Below are 22,518 nucleotides of genomic sequence, written 5' to 3' on the forward strand. Positions count from 1 at the left end.
TGGGTGCATTGCAAGAGATGCGACTTCTAAAGCCAGGGATAAAACAACTATGAAAAATGCATTATTCTTAACCACTTTTTTTAATGAATATTTTTTGAATATTACTTATATTTAACTTCTGTCACTATTTGCACTTGGCGTAAACAAGAGGCTGCAAATGGCATCCCCAATGACATTATAATAAATAAACTCAGTATAATTCTTTAGAAACCAATGGAAAAAATTATATTCTATTATTGATTGATGTTGATATTTATTATATAACTAATGCAGACAGAGATCCACATTCAGATGTGAGTCTAAATGCATCGTCTTTTGTGGCTGAATTTCTTATATTAATTTCCTCAAGTAACAGAGACCAAACTGCAGCTTTAGGTCAATGGATGCGCAATGCTTTTCGTCACACTTTTTGAGCGCTTAGCTTTCCCTGCAGCTCGTAACTGTTTTAAACATGCTGCACGATGCTATAGGATTACCGCGGGATGTAGTTTGGCATACGCTAGCGAATGACTTCATTTTTAAAATAAACAACTTAAAATCAATGTATGCTTGCATGTAATCTCGGTTTGCTTGTGTGCATTGGTTATCTTTCTGTGTTTTAATGCAGGTACATGATCTGGCCAATCACCTTTGACTTCGGAGAACTCAGTCTAACTTTTCGGTCAATGTTGTGTGGCCCATGCTCTAAGAAACTAATTGAATTGCAATGAGAATATTTGATATGATTTTATGTGACTTGCACTTGACTTGGATCGCAGTTGTGAAAAACAGCATGTTTTCCATGTTCTCCTTGGACTTGCTTAGGCGAAATGTGTGCCATTACATTTAAAAGCATCAAGCCTTTCCCAAGCGAAATACCTTGAAACTCATGGCCGTTAACCAACGATGCTGTTTGCCAGGAAGGGCGAACGTGAGACTCTGCAGTGATCCGTTAGTGACTCACTGAAACACTTCGGCTCCCAGCATAGAGGGTGTTCGAGTCAGCAAATGCAAAGCAGATGGAAGACCTTCACAAAAATAAATGTCTGACCAGACGGCGGCATGGTTCGCTCTACAACCTGTCCAAAGTCTGGAGTTATCTGACTCTACATTCCCACGGCGTGATTCAGCACCTGTGTGTCTTGCTAAACGGTGAAGCATGTCATTGCTGAGAGATTTAAGAGGATGGAATGACAGTTTATTTAACTATTTTTTTTTTCATCATGCAGAAAAAACCTTGAATCATTTATGGGTTGACTCACCTGAACAGTGTGACTCAAAATCTCAAGACGATCTTATCTGTCTGGCAAACCATCAGTTGCAAAGACTTCACGAAATACCTGTGGAAATAGGCTTACGTTGTAATTGTTCTAATGCTCTATTGTTGTAAAAATAACACGCCTCACCTTTAACTGGAAATTAAAGGCATTCTGATGTCTGTGATTTACAGAATACTAGATATTTGCAGTGTATTTAGGTGTCATAACATGTCATTTATTTGTGACGGTTGTATACTGAATCACAATAGCAACGTACACACTGGAAATTTTGGAAGCGATAACTGCGTTTAACTGTGCGAGTGAGTAAATTATTGTTCTGTGTGTTTATGGAATACAGGAGTCACTTGTGAACATTAACTTTTTGGCATTTCGTGGATGTAAACATAAAGCTTGAATGTTTAAGCTAATTGGTTTAGCTGTTTTTGACCAAAATGACATTAGCGACAGGAAACACGTTATATTGCGCTGTGGGGATGACGTGTTTTTGTAGGCCAACCTTGAAGTTTATTGTCATCCAAAGGACTTTTCCATTGGATTTTGGATTGTTGCAGAAAGTCTGTGACCATCAAAATGTATAATTATTTTCATCATAAAATGAACAACCCTCATACATTCTGAATCCTTTAAAAATGCAGTAAGAGGGTTTTACTAATGTATTTTTTGTTGTAGAATAAAACATGAAAACATCTTGAGCTTGTGTTAAGCTACAGATCTTGGTTTGGCATAGTTTTTTTGACATTTACATTTATGCATTTATTTATATTTATGCAAAAAGGTGATGCTTTTATCCAAAATGACTTACAGTGCATTTAGGCTACACACACATATATATATATTTTTTACCAGTATGTGTGTTCCCTGGGAATTGAACCCACAATCTTCTGCACTGATAATGCAATGCTAAACCATATTAAATGATAAAATATTGTTAGCAAATGTTTGCTTGAATTGTTTGTTGAAAACTTTTTTTTTTTTCAGTTTTGGGTCAAAGACAAGGCATCCCGATTTTGTATACATCAAATTAAAATTAATAAAAGTGATTTTAAATAAATAGAAGACATATTAAGTGCAAGAAATGTGTCTTCTAAAAAACTTGTGAATATAAAATGTTAAAAAAATATGAAATAATGTTACATTGTCATTCAGCATAGCATATATTTACAGTATATGTAAAAATGGAAACACTTCTTCTGACCTGTACGTATTAAAATATGTAAAAGAAAGTGATCATACAAAATGTTTATTATATTTTATTTGACTAAATTTTTTTTTATAATGGATAGTATTTTAATGACAATCATTCCTGATTCCAAAATTCTTTGGTACATGAACTGTTGCTACATTCAGTCACAATCAGTGTCTTGAGTGTCTTAGTGTTTAAATCACATTTAGAATGGGTTTAATGTTTATGTCTTGTTGTTCCGGCCGGACAGATTATCACAACATGTTCAGGAGTGTAACATTTCCGTCACACACTTGAGGTATTCAGCCAATCACAAAGCACTGGATAGCTGGCCAATCAGAGCACACCTTGTTTTTCAGAACGATCTGCCTTGTAAAAATTGACAGGTTTCAGAAGGCGGGCATAGAGGAGAAACAATAACGTACAGTATGTGGAAATTATGTTTTTTTAAACCACATAAACACATTGCATTACATCAAATACACCAAATAATGTTCTTTTTTGCAGCATCATACGACCCCTTTTAATTGTTTTGATGCTTGAAAACCCTTTTCATTGTCTTCTCGCTAAGCCGCTGTGGTGAATTACTTAACACAAGCAAACCAAGACAATAGAGATGGATATTAAACTAAACAGCTCTTCACTTGAACCCCAAAAGGCTTCCAGCGGAGTCATGTGATGTTGAGATGACAGACTTTCTGAGGAAATCCTCAACAAATGACATCCAGTCCAGAGATTACATCATTATAATGTTTCTGTTTACTTTACAAACTACAGAATTAACTACAGTATTTGGACACGTAGGCCACATTAACTTCACTGTTCTTCATTTTTTGAAGTCTCAGTGTGTTTGATTTTTGGCGGATGTCAGTTCTTCTCATGCACACACAGGTGTAATGAATCACATTAACTATCAACATCATCCACTAACCACAAAAAAAGACTTTATTTTCAACACGACATTACTGTTTTACTGTTAATTAAATGTTTTACTGAAAAAAAAATCTTTACAATAAATGACACTTAATATTTTATCTTATGCAATGACATTAAGGACATTTATATAGTCCGGTCTTCAGTGTCACATGATCACATGCCAATATGCTGATTTCCTGCTCGAGAAACAGTTCTGATTATGTTGAAAACAGTTTAATATTTGTTTTGTGGAAAATACAAGATTCTTTGATTAACAGAAAGCTCATTATGTCTTTACTGTCTCATGCAATCAGTTTAATGCATCCTTGCTGAATAAAAGTAGTAATTTCTTTCAAAAGAAAAAAAAAACATACTGACCCCAGATTATTTATATGTAAGAACATCGAAGACGAATATTAGAAAGTAAGATGTTTGTATGCATTTCTATACTCTCCATGACATGCTGATGATCAGGAATCAGGCGCTTGATAAATGTCTGTTTTCTTTTCCTTTGAAGGCCTTAAGCTAGCTTGGCTTGGAAACGTCTATTACCGGGAAAATGTCTGTCAGCTGTGTCATGTAGCTCGAGTATCTCTGACAGTTTACACCGGTTTCATCGGCCGGGCTTAGCAAGGAAAATTAGGTAACTCGGATGAGTTAAAGTTAGTGCTTTCTAAATCTGCACAGCAGGCCAGGCTTGATCTGTTATAGAGGCTTTAATTGGCTCGCAAACTTCTCATTAGAGCTTTATCAGGTAATGCTGCTGTTAACACACATTGATTACACAATCTGTGTGAGTGGGCATCGAGGTCAGCATGGACTAATTAACTCAAAAACTGCAACTAAAAAGCATTAAATGATAAAAAAAAAACTCAAACATTTTCTCATCTTCAGGGTATTTAAGATGCAGATGAGTTTGTTTCTTCATCGGATTTGGAGAAATGAGGCATTCCATCACTTGCTCACTAATACATCCATTGCAGTGAATGGGTGCCGTCAGAACATCTTTATAGATTTGTAACTTTTGGTTTCACAAGTTGATAACTGATGGACCAGAGTGGTATGGATTATTGTGGTTTTACTTTTAAAGCTATTTGGACTTTCGTTCTGACGGCACCCATTCACTTTAAATGATCCATTGGTGAGCAAGAGATGGAATGCTACATTTCTCCAAATTTGTTTCCATGAAGAAACAAATTCCATTTACATTCCCGGGTGAATTTTGGGTGGATTACTTACTACATCAGCCCTTCAGAAGAAGCAGTGTACTTTGATGAAAATTCAACAATTCATTTTTGTAAACAAATTGAAATGATCTTACTGTATGAAATTAACTATGATTTTCCTCTACTGCTGTCTTTGACATCACTGCTCACGATAATCGCTAGTGAAGGGTATGATGTCATTTTCCTGTGAGTAAATAGTTTATTCACTCATAAAAAACATTGCGTCTTTGTTTTTTTCTGCTTCTCATATACTTTTTGTTTTCTTTCAAGGAAACTCTGTCATGTTGTGATTCATCCTGGGTTTGGTTCGGTCCGTGCCTCAGAACTCTATTGACGATTGTTTTGAAATTTCAATGGAGAAAACGACTTTTGCTTCCAGAGCGGCCACTCGGTTTTTGTCACGCTCTATTTCGTGCACTGCAATTTTATTGTCGTAGTGGATTGGAAAAGTGAAATATTATTGTTTTTCCCCTTAGAATATAAAACTAGATGTTCGATGAGTCTTAAAGTGGACACAGACTGGATATTGGGGTTTGATCACCTGTGATAGTTGTCCTGAAAAGAACCAAAGATCTGAAACCAACTATGTGCATCAGAGTGGAGGTTTTCGTTCCAGAACCAGATTCTGAGAGCGTTGTTTATTTATTTCGTATACAATCAGACATGTGGAATTGACTCCCTCTGCTCTGGCTCCTTTCCTGGCTGTTTCCCGCTGAAATGCGGAAGCTTTGAGCTTTGTTATTGTAATGGGGGACCTCAGATGTTTGACATGTGTCCTGACCTGTTGCGGTGTGTTTGTGTAGAGTTGTGTAGAGTTGGTGTGAAGGTGAGGCGAAGAGCGACGCCAGAAACGAAGCTTTGGTTACGGATTGGGAAAACTGGACGTGAAAGGGAATAGCTTTGTGAAAATTCTTCAAAACTGCTACTTTTTGTGTTGCACTGGTTTTGGTAAGATGATGGGAGTGATTAAATATAGAAACTTGTTTCTGTCTTGGAATACAAAGAATAAATAAATAAATAAATAAAAATAGGCAGTGACATGCAGGTAATTTTCAGGCAATTGTGGCGTTTATCACATAATTCAGAATTTTTACCTCAGAAAGTAATTTTAATTTTAAATTTAAAATTTTATTTTATCCCACAATGACTTTTAATTATTTTTTGTTTGTTTGTTGAATGACGAGTAAAAAAAATAAAAAGGATAAATATGGCTTTTTATCTCACATAAACAGTTGCAATTACCTTTTAATTAATTGTATTTATATATTTGATCATTTATTTTATTCAATGGTTGGAAACAATCTTCCCTAATTCAGTTAAAACAATTTTTTTTATGTGTTTTTAGGCTATATTTTAAAGCAGTAAAAAAAAAAGGCGGTCAAAATGAATAGAATTTAAATGAACAAAAATGAATTCACAATAACTTTGTGTTATAAAAATATGGTGTAGAAACAATTTTTCGCAAACGAACTTTGCTAGTAAAGTGACACATCAAATAAAATGTGAGATTTTAAAGTGGAGAGACTGAAATAGTTTATTTTTATTTATTTTGTTTAGTAAAATGATTTCCAATAATCTTTATTTAAAACATCAAATAATAGGTTTATGGTGTGTTTTGCGTTTACTTTTAGCAACAAAAATAGTTTTTAAATAATTTGTTCCCTATTTATTTCCCTTTATTTTTCATAGAGTTAAAATTGGTTTAGTGTGTGGACAAATGAATCCCAGTTACTCATTTGTTTCTACAGGTTAAATGCTGAGAATTCTACAATAGATTTGATTTTAATTGGGGGAAAAAACATGCCTGAAAGTTTTTATGGGTTTCTCTCTACAAAAAAATAATAAAAAAAATACCCAGATCTAAATTCTTTTTATCACCTGCCAGTTGAATAAAACAAACCTGCAGTGGACACAAGCCATTCGGTGAAAGATATGAAGAAAGGCCGGTGGAATCACATCCAGATGTCTGTGTGTTTGCAAAAGACTTTATTTAGCAGATTTTATTATGGGTGAAATCAGCAGTATGATGGGACTGTTCTTCCCCACACCAAACCGTTGCCCAAGTGTTATGATGTGTTTCATTGCTGGATCTAATGTGCAGAATCACACTGATGAATCATGACAGCTTTCAGAAATGAACACAGCACATCCATTTTTAAAATGCCATCTGATATTATTAGAATAACCTTCAGAAAGTATATGGATTATTTTAATTTGAAAATGTATTTCCATTTAATGTATAGAATTTTAATCCAGTGAATTTGAACAGTTGCACATTTTTTGACATACTGTAAAGCCAGAACTAAGACTGCAACTTTTATTTATTATACTTAAAAATATATATTATTTATATTAATATACACTATTTGATGATTGTTCCGTTTGCTCTCTTTAAATAATTTATAATAGATTTAATAAGAATATAATAAAAAATATAATTTGTATATATTTTATATATATGTTATTTATTTTCTGTACTTGCTCTATTTAATAATAAATTAACAAATAAAACAATATATATATATATATATATATATATATATATATATATATATATATATATATATATATATATATATATATATACACATAGTGTATGTATGTGAATATTTATGCACACACACACACACAAACTATATATATATTGATTACTTTTACCATTGTTTTATTCAATTATATCTATACCGTTTTTATTGCTAGATCTATTTTTGTAAATGTAACTTTTATTTTAAAGTTGATATATTCACTAATTTCATTAACAGTCCCATTACAGTAATAAATGCCAATGAACTGCCCAAAACCCCATAACTTATATTTCCATAGCATCATTTTTGTACTCATTGTTTAATATATTTTCAGTTCATAAATTACACCAAAGTATACATTTGTGTTTAACTGTGCATCTTTTTCCGCTCGTTCTGGAGGTTTGTATGAACTTTACATGGATTCCCAATGGGAGAGATGTAATTAGGTATCTTTAATTGTCTGAGGTATTTTCAAAATAAGCAGATGTTATAAACATGTCTCGTCAAATCATGCAACCAATTACGGTGATTCAAACCACAAGCTCATGGAGAAAACGATTCCTCCTTTAAGTTGGTTTTAGGTTTGAATCAACATGTTGTATTTACTTTTGTGAATTATGTGGAGAGCGCAGGGCTTTTCTCTTGAAACCTCATTTCATGTCATGTAAACCACCAGATGCTTTCGAGCAACTAAAATATTGTATGAAGATGAATCGATTGGGCCATATGTCCATATCATAATTAGTGCCTCAGACAGACAGACGACACAGAAATTTGATTTCTCAGTAAAGGCTTATGAAAATATACATGCAGGGTGGGACTGTCATGTGACCACGGGTCACATGATATTATGACAGCTTTCTGAACTGGTTTTTATGGTGATGGAGGCTGTGAAGCAGCACAGAGTAAATATTTAGTCGTTTTCTTTGATTCAAGACTTCCTGAGCGCTGTTCAGAAATGTGTGCATTTGTTTATAACGATTTTTGAAATATACTTCAATCCCATGCATTCAACTAGGTACAATAATATTGTGTTATTATAATATCAAAGTGTTCAGAAACAAAAGTTTTGGTATCTTTAGCTCCATCTGTGGGTTGTTTGGTGAGATTGCAACTGTCCAGCATTATAAAGCAATATTATTATATCATCAGACAATTTCAAATCAGAATGAATGATAATTGTGTTATTCAAATATGCAATGCGAATCTCAATTTTTTAGGATTGTGTCAGTATAAGGCCTTTTAAAAATCTATTATTAGCTGCATTTTTAAAATTGTATCATTTATATTTTATCATTTATATAAAACAAGACTGCATTTTTACTATTACATGTTAGAAAGAGAGACATTATAGAAATTAACATCTGTATGTGTGACAAAGAAAAAAATAATTCTTGATGTTTTGGAGGGGGGAAACAGATAAAAACCTTTTTATTTATTAATCACATTTTTAAATAGTTTTAATGACATTTTATATGCACATATTTTCAGCCAGTGCACGGTATAGTACTTTCCAATAGATATATGCAACATACACACACACACACACACACACACACACTTGACACAAACTGAACCACAATGTTCACAGTGGGGTACTGACATCAGTACACAGCCAGAAGAAGAAGAGTTCATCATCATCATCATCAGTCATTAGTGTCATTCAGCATCTGTAGCTAATATTCATCTCCCAAACCCACTTCACCCACGCGCTCCAACAGTATTAGTCCATCTGACTCGTTTCACTCCCTTTGGCAGATTTTTGAACAGTATTGGCCAGGATTGTTCGTTTATTGTATTTAATTTTATTGTTTCCTGTCTCTTCAGAAAAACCCCTCCCAGGCGCTCAGAGGAAAGCCAGAACTGCCATTAGCATAGAAAAGTGTTATTGCTCCCGTCTGTGAATTAGAAACAAGGAATGATGCATCCACCTAGAATCTTACACAACTGTTACATTGTAAACAGAACATGGGTGGTTGCCAGGGGCGTTGCTATGCGATTGCTCTGAATGTTCTAAGTTTTTTAGAATGTTGCTACATGGTTGCTATGGTTGCTTGCTAGGTGGTTACATACTGGCCTAACAGAGTCTCTGTGGAATGTATTCATTTATTTTTCTCAGCCAATCATAAATAGAGATGCTTAGTAGACATGGGATATATTTTGTTTATGATATTAAAACCATGTAGCTACAGACTCTCTAAAATTCTCAGCGATCCTTCCTCCAATCAAATGACAGAGAAATCATTTCCATCCCTTTGATAAGGCCAGATAAATCCAAAAGAGATATGCATATACTGCTCATTTACAAGAATGAAAAAAATATGCTGTTTTATCTATTTTTTTTGACAAAAATGCAGTTATTTGTTTTCTTATTCACAGGAGAGGCTCAATAAAATTCATACCGTGTGAAAGTCAGTCTGTGTGCATTACAGTGAAATCGTCGATGCAAGTAACGTTTAATTAAATATTCTGGGTTTGGTGCAACTTAAGCTGCGTGAGCAACATCTGTGGAATTTTTTTGCAAAAACAAGGAAGGACGCATGTACAGTAATGCAATTTCAGTGGAAGTCTGCACTGGAATAAATGCTAAAATATTGACTGTTTTCAACAAAAAAGCCACAGGACTTTAACATCATACATGCTAACATGAGAATAGTGTGACTTATTACTATTGACTTATTCTGACAATGCAGTAACCTTCCACAGACTTGGATTGTACAGTTAGTGCATCATTGTAAATGCATCTTTGTTTTACAGACTGAAGGATGAGATTACTGTCTGTGCTGATGTTACTCGTCTTAATAATAAGAAGATGCTAGAAGGTTCTCATTGGGATTGATGTTAAACACCGACATCCAGCTGTAAGCACTGTAGAAAACTGATTCACTCCCAATTCAGTCCACAGTTTTTCCTTTAAATATCTATATCATTCACACAGCGTGTAAAATAAATCAAGGTCGACATTTCTTCACACATTGTATATTTCCTTCCTGAAGCCCACGTGTTCAGTTATTATTAGTAGTTGGATTGTGAGACTGAAGTCTGCGTATTTTATTTCAATTATTTCAATATTAAATTCAGCTTGTATGCAGTCTGCTCTGTGATATTGTAGCTTATATCCTGTTTTTTCTCAGCACCGTGTCATGTTGTGGCCAGCAGCATCTTTATCTCTCTCTCTCTCTCTCTCTCTCTCTCTCTCTCTCTCCGTGCATTTGTTCTAATGACCGACTTTCTAGTTGCTAGGAGACGGACAAGTGCAGAAAATCTCCCAATGCCAGACTCGATGTTTCCTCTCATCCTGTTTTTATCCTTCATGTGAACCGACATCTGTTGTTCAGTTTTTTTTTTTGTTTACTCGAATGATTTGTTTCAAGTAAAACGTGTGTTCGTTAACAGTACGTTATCTTTCTAGGATGTTTTAACAGTGTCTCGTACATCTGTTTCCAATCGCTCTTCTACTCCAAGCAGTGGATTTGATTTATGAGGGAAGACATTAAAACGTGTTAGTACTAGTATGACGTGAACACAGATTAAATACAAACGTCTATTAAAGTCAGCTTGAAAACAACCCTGTTATTTTCCCATCACAATTAATTAGTCCTCGTTATTTTTAACGCAACTGCTGTTTTTCGTAATTGTACTTATACTACACCCAATGTGTCATATTATGGAATTAAAATGCATTTCATGTTGACTTTAAACGCTCTCTTGGGTTTTTTTAAAAGCAGTCTCGGCAAATCCTTCTCTTCTTTCTCGTAGTTGAGTCCCAACTGGACTTTGACACACTTGATTTCCATCCTCTGGACGCACTTCCAGTCCTTTTCTTTAGACAGCACAAGATGGAAAGATATTGTCCACAACAGAGGAATAACCCTCATCGCTAGAGAGTCTCTTCAAACCTGTGAATCTTCCTCACACACGTCTGGACACCCGCCAGGGTCTTCTGATCAAAAACCAGCTCTCAGCCAAGGTGACGCTTTTGACAGCCTGCCATCAACAGCCTTCTGATTGGTTCACCCCGAAAACGTCCCTCATCAGGTTATTTGTTAAGGGGCTTGTTGACCTTGGGCGTCCCTGTGCTGACGGCGAGCGTCTGGTCGGCTGTTATCCTGGTAACCCTATCTTTTTTGCTATTGTCAGGTTCCCAGAGGAAGAACTCGTGCAGGAGCGTGTTGACCGTCTCTGGACACTCCATCATCACCATGTGACTGCCTTCCTCGATCACTTTCAGGAACGCAAACAAGAGGATCTGGAATAAAGACAATTTACAAGACAAGTTATTATAAATATATATAAAAATTATGTAAATATTATTTTAAATGATGAATAATCATATATATTATATTAATATATAAAAATATAACGTGTTTAGATACTTTATGTATATTTAAAAATATATTCAATATATTTCAATACATTTTATATTTATGCATACGATATTTTAAACTGTTACATTCCAAAAATTATTTTATACGTTATATATTTTTTAGTGCATTTTACATAAATACTTATGTATGTATATAATGTATATTAATGCTACAGTGTGCTGACTTTGTTTTACATTTTTACATATTTTTGAAAGTGCATGCTTTTTATGTTATTTTGATATAAAATACTTAATATATAAAATATATATATTGTAAAGTAACATGGGCATACAAAACTTATTTATAATGTATAAAATACAGTATAATATAATATAAATACTTATGCAAATAAGGTTTAAAAAAATACAAAACATGATATATATTTACACACACACACATATATTAATCGCATCCAAAATATGTATGTGTACTGTGTATATTTATTATGTATATATAAATACACACACATACAGTATATATTTTGAAAATATTTACGTTTATATTTATATTAATATAATTTACATTATATATAACTATTTAAAATATAAACATAACTTTTTTTTAAAAATATATTTAATATATGCATGTGTCTATATATATATATATATATATATATATATATATATATATACATACACAGTATACACACTTATTTATGTAAACAAAAACTTTTATTTTGGATGCCATTAATCATTTGAGAGCACTAATATATATTACAATTTTTATATTTAATGTTAAATTAATACTAAGCTGCTGATATTTCATCACTGCGCTCAGCTTTATTTTGGATGCATAGATCGATCAGTAACATCGCTTTCATGCACTTGCTGTATCTATGCAAATAAGCAATAAATAAATATATTTTTATATTTAAGTACTACATTATGTACATTTACATTTTATCAGATAAAATATTTGCACTCACTGTATCTTCTTAATGTAAATAATAAATGATAAGCTTCTTAAAATAATAATAAATGATAAGCTGACGGCGGCTTGTTGCCAAAAGTGAATCTGAAAAGTGATCTGAAAGTGTTGTGTATATTTGTCAAATTTTTTAATTGTCCACATGAATTCAGACAGTCAGTCTTACTGTTTGATCTGAAGTATTTATTTAGCTGTTTCTAATTTATTGCGCTTTTGCAGAACATCTGAACTCTGTGTTGTGTTTATCTGCCTGCAGGGAGTCCTCACTGACTACAGCAGTACAGTGTTTCATTCAGAGCACATCTGCACGAGGACATGTGTAATGCTCCTCTACAGCACAGAGACGCTCTTGTGTTGATGAGGAGAGCCAGCATCACACTGTTACTCCACACACACTATAGAATCAAAGGCTGCGTCCCAGTTCACATATATACTAGACCATATGTGCAAATCTCACAAAACATCTTCCACTTATCCCCAAATCAAACAAAGGAAATAATAAATCATATTTTACAGGGAGATGAAAATGAAGCTTATTATTTCAGAACTTAATATGTTAGCATTGTGACATAATTGCACATTCTCCCCATGAATTCTCATAAGGGGCATGCTTGCACTTTACTGTTTATTGATTTATTTATAGTTTATGTAGTTCTCATTATTCTCAGTGGTAAATTTCATTAGGGTTATAATTATTGAAGGACAGTATTTTTACTGTATTGTAGTTAAACAAGTGCATTTGCAATACAATTTTATTTTAATCATATTTATTAATGTTTATTAAACCACATTTTTGTAATTAAAATATTTCTTGCAAGAAAATCCTACAATGTATCACAAAAATTCAGTTATAATTATTGCAAAAAAAGTACACTTATTAGAAAAAAAAGTCTTAAAATGTATTGCAAATAAATCATAAAATGTCCCAAAATATATCATTAAAGTCCTAAAATGTATAGCAAAAAGTCATACATTTTCAAAGCAAAAAAGTCATTAAAGTATTGCAAGAATGTTCCAAAATTCATTGCAAAAATGTCTGAAAATGCATCACAAAAAGGACCTAAAATGTATTTCAAAATAATCCACAATTTTATTGCAAAAAAAGTCCTAAAACATATTGCAAATTTCCTAAAATTTGTCCCAAAAATTTATTGCAAAAATGTCCTAAAATTAATACCAAAATTTCCTAAACTGTATTGTAAAAAAGTTCTAAAATTTATTGCAAAAGAAGAGCTCTCTGGCAAAGTACATCCTTTTAGAGGGTAGTAAAATATGTGAATTGTGACAGCTAAAGAAAGCAGCATCCTTATATTGTCACACAAGAAATGATAGCACCGCAATGAAAATATATTCAATGTGCTCAAACCTCTGCCATCCGCTGGTCCTCATCAATCGGCACAAACTTGTCGAACATGCCGTGCACCAGCAGTATAGGGACGGTCAGCTCAGCGTGGTAAACCTCGTCCCCCTCGGGCCAGTACTGACCGCTCATCATCGCTCGCAGGACGAACGGAGACACGTTAAAAGCGTTTCCCTCTTTCAGAAGCTGCTTCTCTTTAGCACCCTGTCTGGCGAAACCAGCTCTGTGCACAAAACAGAAGAAAAGATCAATTTTGAACATGCTGCAGGTAATGCTAAAAGAACTGTTGTTGTGTTGGGCTCTTACTTGAGGAAGCTCCAGGCCAGACAGGGAGACAGACAGTGCAGGACGCAGGAGGGAAGCTGGAAGATGGAGCACAGGCTGGGCTCCAGCGCCGTGGGGCCGCCTCCGTTGATCATCACCACCTTATGCACCTGCTCCGGATACTCGTGTGCCAGGAACGTACAGAACGACACCCTGCACAGGAACAAAACGGTGACAAAGGTGCATCAGTAAAAACTTGCCAGTAAGAAACACAAGGCTTCTGTCAATAATAGAGTCATACGTTTGGCAAACTTGACTAAACCACTGTTATTTTAGGATTATTATTAATACTTTTATTTATTTTATTTATTTTCAGTTCTCCCATATTTCATGTCAATTTTAACAAGTAATTTATACGTATTTTATTCCAGTTAGATTCCATTGCAACATTTTTTTTCATTAAATATTTTTATTAAATTTTATTTCAGTTTTATTTATATTAATGAAAGCAGTTATTAATAGTAACTTTTAGTTTTAGTATTATTTATTATTATTATTATTATTATTTTTGCAATACTTTAATGACTTTTGCTTTGAAAAAATATAACTTTTTGCTGTACATTTGAGGACTTTATGATATATTTTTGGACATTTTAGGATTTTTTTGCAATACATTTTAAGATTTTTTAATTAATATTTCTATTTTATTTTATTTAAGCTTTATTTATATTAATGAAAGTTATTAATAGTTTATATGCATGAAAGTTATTGATAGTAACTTTTAGTATTATTTAGTATTATTATTTTATTATTATTATTATTATTGCAATACTTTAATGACTTTTGCTTTAAAAAAATACATTTTAGGATTTTTTTGCAATACATTTTAAGATTTATTTTTATTAATATTTCTATTTTATTTTATTTCAAGTTCCTGTATCACAAAAAAGTCCCAAAATGCATTGCAAAGATTTCTGAAAATGCCTCACAAAAAGGTCCTAAAAATGTATCTCAAAAAATCATAAATTTTATAGCAAAAAAGTCCTAAAACATATTGCAAATGTCCTGAAATGTATCACCAAAATGTGTCCCAAAAAGTCCTAAAATGTACTGCAAAAATTTACTGAATTTAATACCAAAAATTTCCTGAAGTTTATAATGCAAACAAAAATAGAACATGCATTTAGTAGAAACGCAGTGTTTACCCGTAGGAGTGACCAATGAGGATGTTCCGTTTTCTGGCGTATCTCTTAAATATGGCGCGCAGGTCCTCTGCGAGAGCGTAGAAGGTGTACGCCGCTGCTATCTGAGGGGCAGTGCTGGCACCATGTCCTGCCAAATCCGGGGCGATGACCTCATAACCCAGCCGCGAAAAGAATTCCAGCTGAGTCCCCCAAATGTCCAGCGAGCCGCCCACGCCGTGGATGAAGAAGAGCGCCACGTCCGGATGTGTCCCCTTACAGCTGCTGATGCAGCGCTCCGTATCGATCAGCACGGTGCGCTTGGGTCTCCTCCGCCGGCATCTGGGAGGAGGAGCCGGCTTCTGCTGGTCTGAGGTGGGAAGCGGTGGAGCGGGTCTGGGATCCGGGGACGAGGGTGCAGTGGTGTAATCGGACAGCTCCACCTCCACTGTGCTGCACTGCTCCACGTCTCCGTTCTGACACTGCAGGATCTCGGCGTGGAGGACGTCTCCCAGGTTCTCGATCACCAGCTGGCCGTTGCGGTACACCGTGATCTTGCGCTTGCAGTGGACGCTGCTGCCCGCTTCTGGTTGAGCTTCTGTCGTAGCAGGTCGTTCGGGGAGGATGTGGCGTACACGCAGCACACGGCCCGGCTTCACCTCCACAAACTCGTATCCATCTGCAGGCTTTCCGTCTGATGACTCGACCGGCAGCACAACGCTGCTCGTCTTTCCCATCAGACAGCAGAAGATGCTCTCGATGATGCTGGTCAACATGGTGCTGGTTCACCTGAAGACGTACAGATACACAGTCTGCTTAGGCTCAACCTTACATCTTCCAAATTACAACCATCTCCTGAGTTTTCATCAGATCTCAATCGAGCCATTCCAGGTTCCTGGGGCCAGATTGTATTTTTTATTTTTGTATTATGTTCCTACGTGTTATTCCCTTTTTCTTTCTCAAAGTATTTTCTTACTCAGTTTTTTATCTTGTTTTCTAGGGAAAATATCTAAACATTCATAAATCAACATTTAACATCTTATTGAAAAGCGCAATGACAAAAGATATTAAGTCTTGTACGTCTAGGTTTTTGTTTAAAACAAGAATATTATCTGACCGTAGGGTAAGAAAAAATATCTTGTTTCTCTTTGTTTCAAGGTTTATTTTTCTTACCTTTTTTTCTGTTTTTATGCATAAGCTCATCTAACTCACAAATGATGCATTTGTACAAGGCAAAAATACTAAGAATGAAAAACTTTTTTTTCTTTTTCTTTTCTTTTTTTGCACGAGCAATGTAGCTACTGTTTATTAGAAACATACAACAATATAATCATGTGTCGTATACCCAAAATACATTATATCAAATTGTAATAATATCTGTTGTTGTAACGCTTAATGTTTGAGAAAAAAATAAAAAATAAATTGTGTATATATATATATATATATATATATATATATATATATATATATATATATATAAATAAAATAGTAAGTTATTTTTTACCTTTTGGTATTTATTCTCATTTTAGAGTTTATTTTCAATGGTTTGTATGACTCATTTACAATCATTTTTATTATTAATTTTTAAATGCTAAAAATGCATAGCCTTTTTCTGAAGTTTTATTAATAAAATTATAATAATAGAATGGTTTAATTCTTCACAATGTTTGTGAATCTGGCTCCTGGGCTTATTTTGACTGATTTATCATTCATCTTTGTCTTCATAATCTTTAATCAAAATGTAATGATCTCAGTAACTCTCTACATCACAAGTCCTTTTAGGTTTTTCAACAGATATTTTCATAGAAACATTTGTTCAGTCGATTCCCCAAACATCAATGTATCTACATCTAATTTTTCCATTACCACCAATGTTCTCCGTTAAACTTTCTGATCAGGAGGAAACCAGTCCATGCAGTTCTTCTGCTGAGTAACTTTCACCCAGTTTAAATCTTGCTAACATCATTTTAGCGGCTGTTGCACGAATGCGCTGTAATTTCATCACAGTGGATATTGCCAAACCCCCAAGCTCCGGTGTTTGTGTGGATCTGCACAAAAGAAGCGCTGCATTGCTGTTCCTGCGAGCGACAGTATGACAGCTGCTGTCAGCAGGGCTTTCACAAAGACACCAGGAAAAATGCAAACTACACTGCAGAGAAGGATCCAGAGAGCCTGCGTGCACAAAGACACTTTTGATATGGAAGCCCACAGGAAAGAATATTACAAAAATAATGCCTTCTGTTTCTCCTAGACAGCAATGAGATTAAATGAAGAGAAAATAGAGGAGTCTGCTACTTCCCATATGTAGATGTTTTCATTGGATGCTCTGCAGTGAATGGGTGCCGTCAGAATGAGAGTCCAAACAGCTGATAAAAACATCACAATTATCAACAGCACTCCAGTTAACATCATGTGAAGCCAAAAGCTACTTGTTTGTAAGAAACAAATCCATAAAGACATTTTTTTACTTCAAAACATCGCTTCTAGATAAAATACAGTTCATAATCCATTATAACACTTCCTCCACTGAAAAAGACTGTCTCCTGTTATCCATCACAATAAAATCCACCCACATACAGTATTTGTTTAGAACTGTTTTTGCTTGTAAATAGTGCTTAATCTGTGCATATTTCACTCCTGATTCAAACAAACTGACTTTTCACTGGAGAAAGCAATATTATGGATAGATTTTAGCCAGAATTTGAAGTTTAAACATCTTAATGATGGATTTGTTTCTCACAAACATGCAGTTTGTGGATTACTTGCATTGCTTGTGGATTATTGTGATGTTTTTATCAGCTGTTTGGAGTCTCATTCTGACGGCACCCATTCACTGCAGAGGATTCCCTTGGTGAGTAAGTGATGCAATGCTAAAAAACTAATCTTGGATGGTCTGAGGGTGAGTACGTTTTCATCATATTTTCATTTTGCAGGTGAACTATTCCTTTAAGAGAATAAATTCCAGGAGTGTGAGACACAATGGAAGTAAAATCTTAAAATGCACACAAACTCAACCATGCAAATAACCGCAGTAAAAGCAAGTTACAGTGAGAACAGAGTGTGCTGCATGTTGCCTGGATCTTGCCAACGGCATCCTAGTAGAGAAGATGATTCACATTGTGACCTAGACAAGGCTCTTTAAATAGCCTGGGCTCCTCCAGCGTGCTTCCCTTGGGTATTAATGCAGAAAACTGCCTGTAGAGAACATGACTGCAGTGATACCTGCATTTAAATGAATGCATCTGTATAGCTATGATGCTCCTGAATCCAGTTAGCGCTAGTGAATGTTTACAGAGGTCGATTTCTGTGCCAGCTAGATTAAATATAGTCACTCCGAGGGCAATGAGATATTAAAACTGCTCAGGATGTGTTTGATGCATCCTTGATAAATGACATACACATAGACCCTGAGCTGATTTATTAGTTTGAACACAAAACACGCTGATCACTAATGAATATGCTTCTGATAGATTGCTTTTTGTATTGAGTGCAATTATCAGCTGCAGCACTGCAAAGATAATCAAAATTAAAATAATGATTTTCTGTTGCAATAGAAAATGAAAAAGAAAAAAAAGCAACACATTGATATGTATTGATAGACTGAAACAGTGTTTTCTCGTAAAAAGTAGTCCAATAATCTGTTTGAAAAATAAATGTATACAGTGGATCTAGAACTGTCATATTGCAATATAATTTAATATGTAAATGTAAACAATGTCTGTGTAAACATAGTATGTAAACATGTAAATGCACCGATAGATAATGTGGGAAAAAATATAATTTGGTACTGTATGCAAATGTTAACAATGTGTAAATGTAAAAATGTAATTTAAACATGTAAATGCATATAAAGATGAACTATTTTTAGTGCAAAATACATGTTCATACAATATAATATGCAAATGTGAACATTATTTAAATGCCAAGGAAGATAAAAAAAATTGCAGCTGCTATATTGCAATACAATTTAATATGCAAATGTAAACAATAATGTTTGAGAACATATTTAATTCTATATTTGGATGGCTGGGTCTGCAATTACTGTACACTTTTTATATTTATTTAAAAAAAAAATGTAAATGTATTAATGCAGTGTTTTACAAATTTTTTTTAAATAAAATGTTACATGATGTTTCTTTGTAATTATTAAATTTACTAGCAATTCTGAGAAAAAAAAAAAAATTCTACACCAAATGTTTTCAGTGTATTTGTTTTTCTGTGGTGCTTGCTAAAATATTCACAGTCATCTACGCTCTGTCTAGCTCTTCTGAAATGTTTTCCTTGTCTTTCACAGCCCTATCGGCTTTGACGGAGGAAGTGACACGCTTATGACAGACACAGCAGCTCGACGCTTCCTGTCCTGCAGCCAGAGACGCCAGCAAACTCAACCTGAATTAGTCATCATTAACTCCTTCTCCACCTTCTCCATTTTTCAGATTACTCATCTTGAGGGGCGATACATTATTCAGACTGAATGCCAGAAGGTTTTTAGCGGTGATGTATTATTAATCAAATGTAGAGCTGGTGCAAAACGTACAGTATCTTGCTGTTTTGTGCTGTTTCTTGATGTAAAAAAAATTCAACCATTTTTAGCTATAAACATTAAGGTCAAATACAGTGGTCTCCTTAAAATATCTGAACATTATTGTCATGTACTGTATATAACAAAATATCAAAGCAAGTGTTATTCATTTCAACTTGAGGAATTCTGACTTCATATGTCCACTAAATATCACCAAAACATTTGATTAAAACGATGAAGTTTGGAGAAGCAGCGTTTGAGATGCATACAGATATCTAATGCATTGATATTCTGAAACTGTTTGGGGTCATTGTAGATTCAGATTTACAGTAATAGTTTTCTAGGTCTCGTCACATGATTTTAAGATTTTCTTGCAAATAGAAAGACCTTCAGGAATCCTCAAGGAATTGGTGTTTTTTTGCTAGAGCTAGAGCGAAAGTGTTGACTTCAGCACCTTCAGGAAAATCAATGCCGCAGGCTGATTCTGCCATAGCACATCTTTAGCTATTACGCAATGAGGTTAGAGCTCAGTTTTATCTCCGAGAACTTCTGTCGGTCAAACACAGGGCACATGATTCATTTTTCAGTCACCGATTCTAAATTCTTTTTACTGAAAATGATTAGAAAATCTGAAAAATGTAATTTGGGTTGGTTTTGTGGGTTGATTTTACTCCTCTCAAAATGACCAAACATTAGCAAATCAATCTGCACGACAGTAAAATTCATCTTGATTTCTTAGTCTTCAGTTGTGTGAGGAACAACGGCATAAAAGACGAGGAGGAGGAGCTACAGAAGAAGTACAAGTATTTTGAGGGTGAGCAGATGACAGATTATTTATAACTGGCTGAATTAATTCTTTACAAAATCCGATGCAACAGTTATTTGGAGATGGGGAGGAGAACACGGATGCTGCCAATTAGCTAATGATTCTCCTGCATCAGCTGCTGTTTACCACATCTCCACAGGAACGCTAATGAGATGCACAGAGAGAGTACAGAATCAAAAGAATGATTCACGGAGAGAGGAAATGTCCTCTATTTCACTGAGATACACTACAGTAGTATTGCTTTGAATTTTGCAGCTGGAATAATAAAAGAGTTAAAGAAATTGTTTACCCAAAAATGTAAATTATACTCATCCTTAGGTCATCCAAGATTGTTTCTTCATCTGAACAGATTTGGAGAAATGTATCTCAGCAGTGGATGCTCTGCAGTGAATGGGTGCCGTCAGAACGAGAGTCCAAACAGCTGATAAAAACATCACAGATGTTAACTGATGGACTGGAGTGCTGTGGATTATCGTGATGTTTTTATCAGACTCTCATTCTGACGGCACCCATTCACTGCAGAGGATCCGTTGCTGAGCAAGTGATACATTTCTCCAAATCTGTTCTGATGAAGAAAGAAACTCATCTACATATTTAATAGTCTACAGCGGAGTAAAATCTCAGGAGATTTTCATTTCTGGGTGAACTGTTCCTTTAAAACAAATCTTTTTGAACCCCAATCTACAGATTAAACCCATAACTCAGATTCTGTTTTATTAAACTCCGCACACTGATTAACTGTTTTAATAATATATTAAATTATTTAATGAGAAAAATCTATGGAGTCATTTGCATTTTTAACAGGAGCTCTTACAGCAATGATCAAGCTCAGTCCTCATTTGAACCATTTTTTTTTCTTTTGCTATTTAGATTTGCTTTGACATACAATATGAATACACTGCATATTACTGGAATAACATCTTATCTTGTAAAGAAATAATTCTATTCATGCATTAAATCCAAAGCAAACTCTTGCATGCATTGCCCCACATTTGACGAGTGGGAGTGTGTTTTGGTGTGTCATCGTGTAGTCTGCAATGCAGAATTAGAATGTGTAGGCAGACTGCTGTACAGTACGGTGCTTAGTAGCCTACATTAGGAACAATATCTACAATCCCAACCAACAGCACATGGCTTTAACTGTGCTGTCATTGAATCATGCTTAAATACAAGTCACTTAAGTATGAATGGATGGCGATTTAATATGTGACGCATCAGTGCATCGCATCACTGTTAATATGGTCTTCTTGCATCCCATAGAACAGGTTGCCATGGTTTCATCATGCGAAACACTGTAACACTTCTGAACACATCAATGGCATTGATTGATTGGTTGCTGCGCAACGCATGAAGCAGAGATGCAGGTTTGCAAAACACATCCTACATCACAGAGACTGTCAAGCAGCATGCAAACTTATATTATGCATAAGGATAATAGTACGATTTTGAAATATGATTCTTACCTGGATCGATATCTGCGAGACGAATCGGATTTGCAAGCGCAATAAATAATGCACGATATTTGAAATAGAATTTATAATCGAATCAAATTAAATCAAACGCGTTCAGGTGCAGAGAGATCAAATGATGCGCTCCAGGGTCCTCCAGAGTTGAGCCGCGGAGAGAGACAGAAGAGGGCTGCGGCTCTCGGCATCCTCACGGCGGGGTTATCATTCAGCCCAGTGCCCTTGTTTTCTCCTGTAGCCGGAACCAGGATTGACTGACAGGAGCTGGAACGAACTGCAGGGCTTCCTTCAGTCAGTGCTGACCAATGCAGCGTCTGCTCTGCTGTTGCTAAGCCCAGATGAGAGAAAGCTAATTGTATAAACGCATGCCACGAACAAATGACCTTAAATGAATTTCTGTCAATAATTTTAGCGTCTCTTTAAAAATACATAAAAATGGTTGTAATATGTTAATGCATAATAAGGCTATGAATTATGACAATACTAAATGTTTTGTT

The 22,518-nt window shown here is 34.7% G+C and overlaps 1 protein-coding gene across 1 annotated transcript; it reads right to left on the reverse strand.

The window, feature by feature from the left end:
• Positions 1-9,444: 9,444 nt before the first annotated feature.
• Positions 9,445-22,271, reverse strand: LOC113045274 (protein ABHD8-like). Its single transcript, XM_026205525.1, has 5 exons — positions 22,019-22,271; positions 15,232-15,996; positions 14,069-14,239; positions 13,769-13,985; positions 9,445-11,357 (listed from the first exon to the last, which is right to left on the reverse strand). Exons 2-5 carry the CDS (start codon positions 15,981-15,983, stop codon positions 11,148-11,150), a joined length of 1,350 nt encoding a protein of 449 aa, XP_026061310.1. The 5' UTR covers positions 15,984-15,996; positions 22,019-22,271; the 3' UTR covers positions 9,445-11,147.
• Positions 22,272-22,518: the final 247 nt, after the last annotated feature.

Source organism: Carassius auratus, chromosome 27 (assembly GCF_003368295.1).
Source record: "Carassius auratus strain Wakin chromosome 27, ASM336829v1, whole genome shotgun sequence".
NCBI lineage: Eukaryota > Metazoa > Chordata > Actinopteri > Cypriniformes > Cyprinidae > Carassius > Carassius auratus.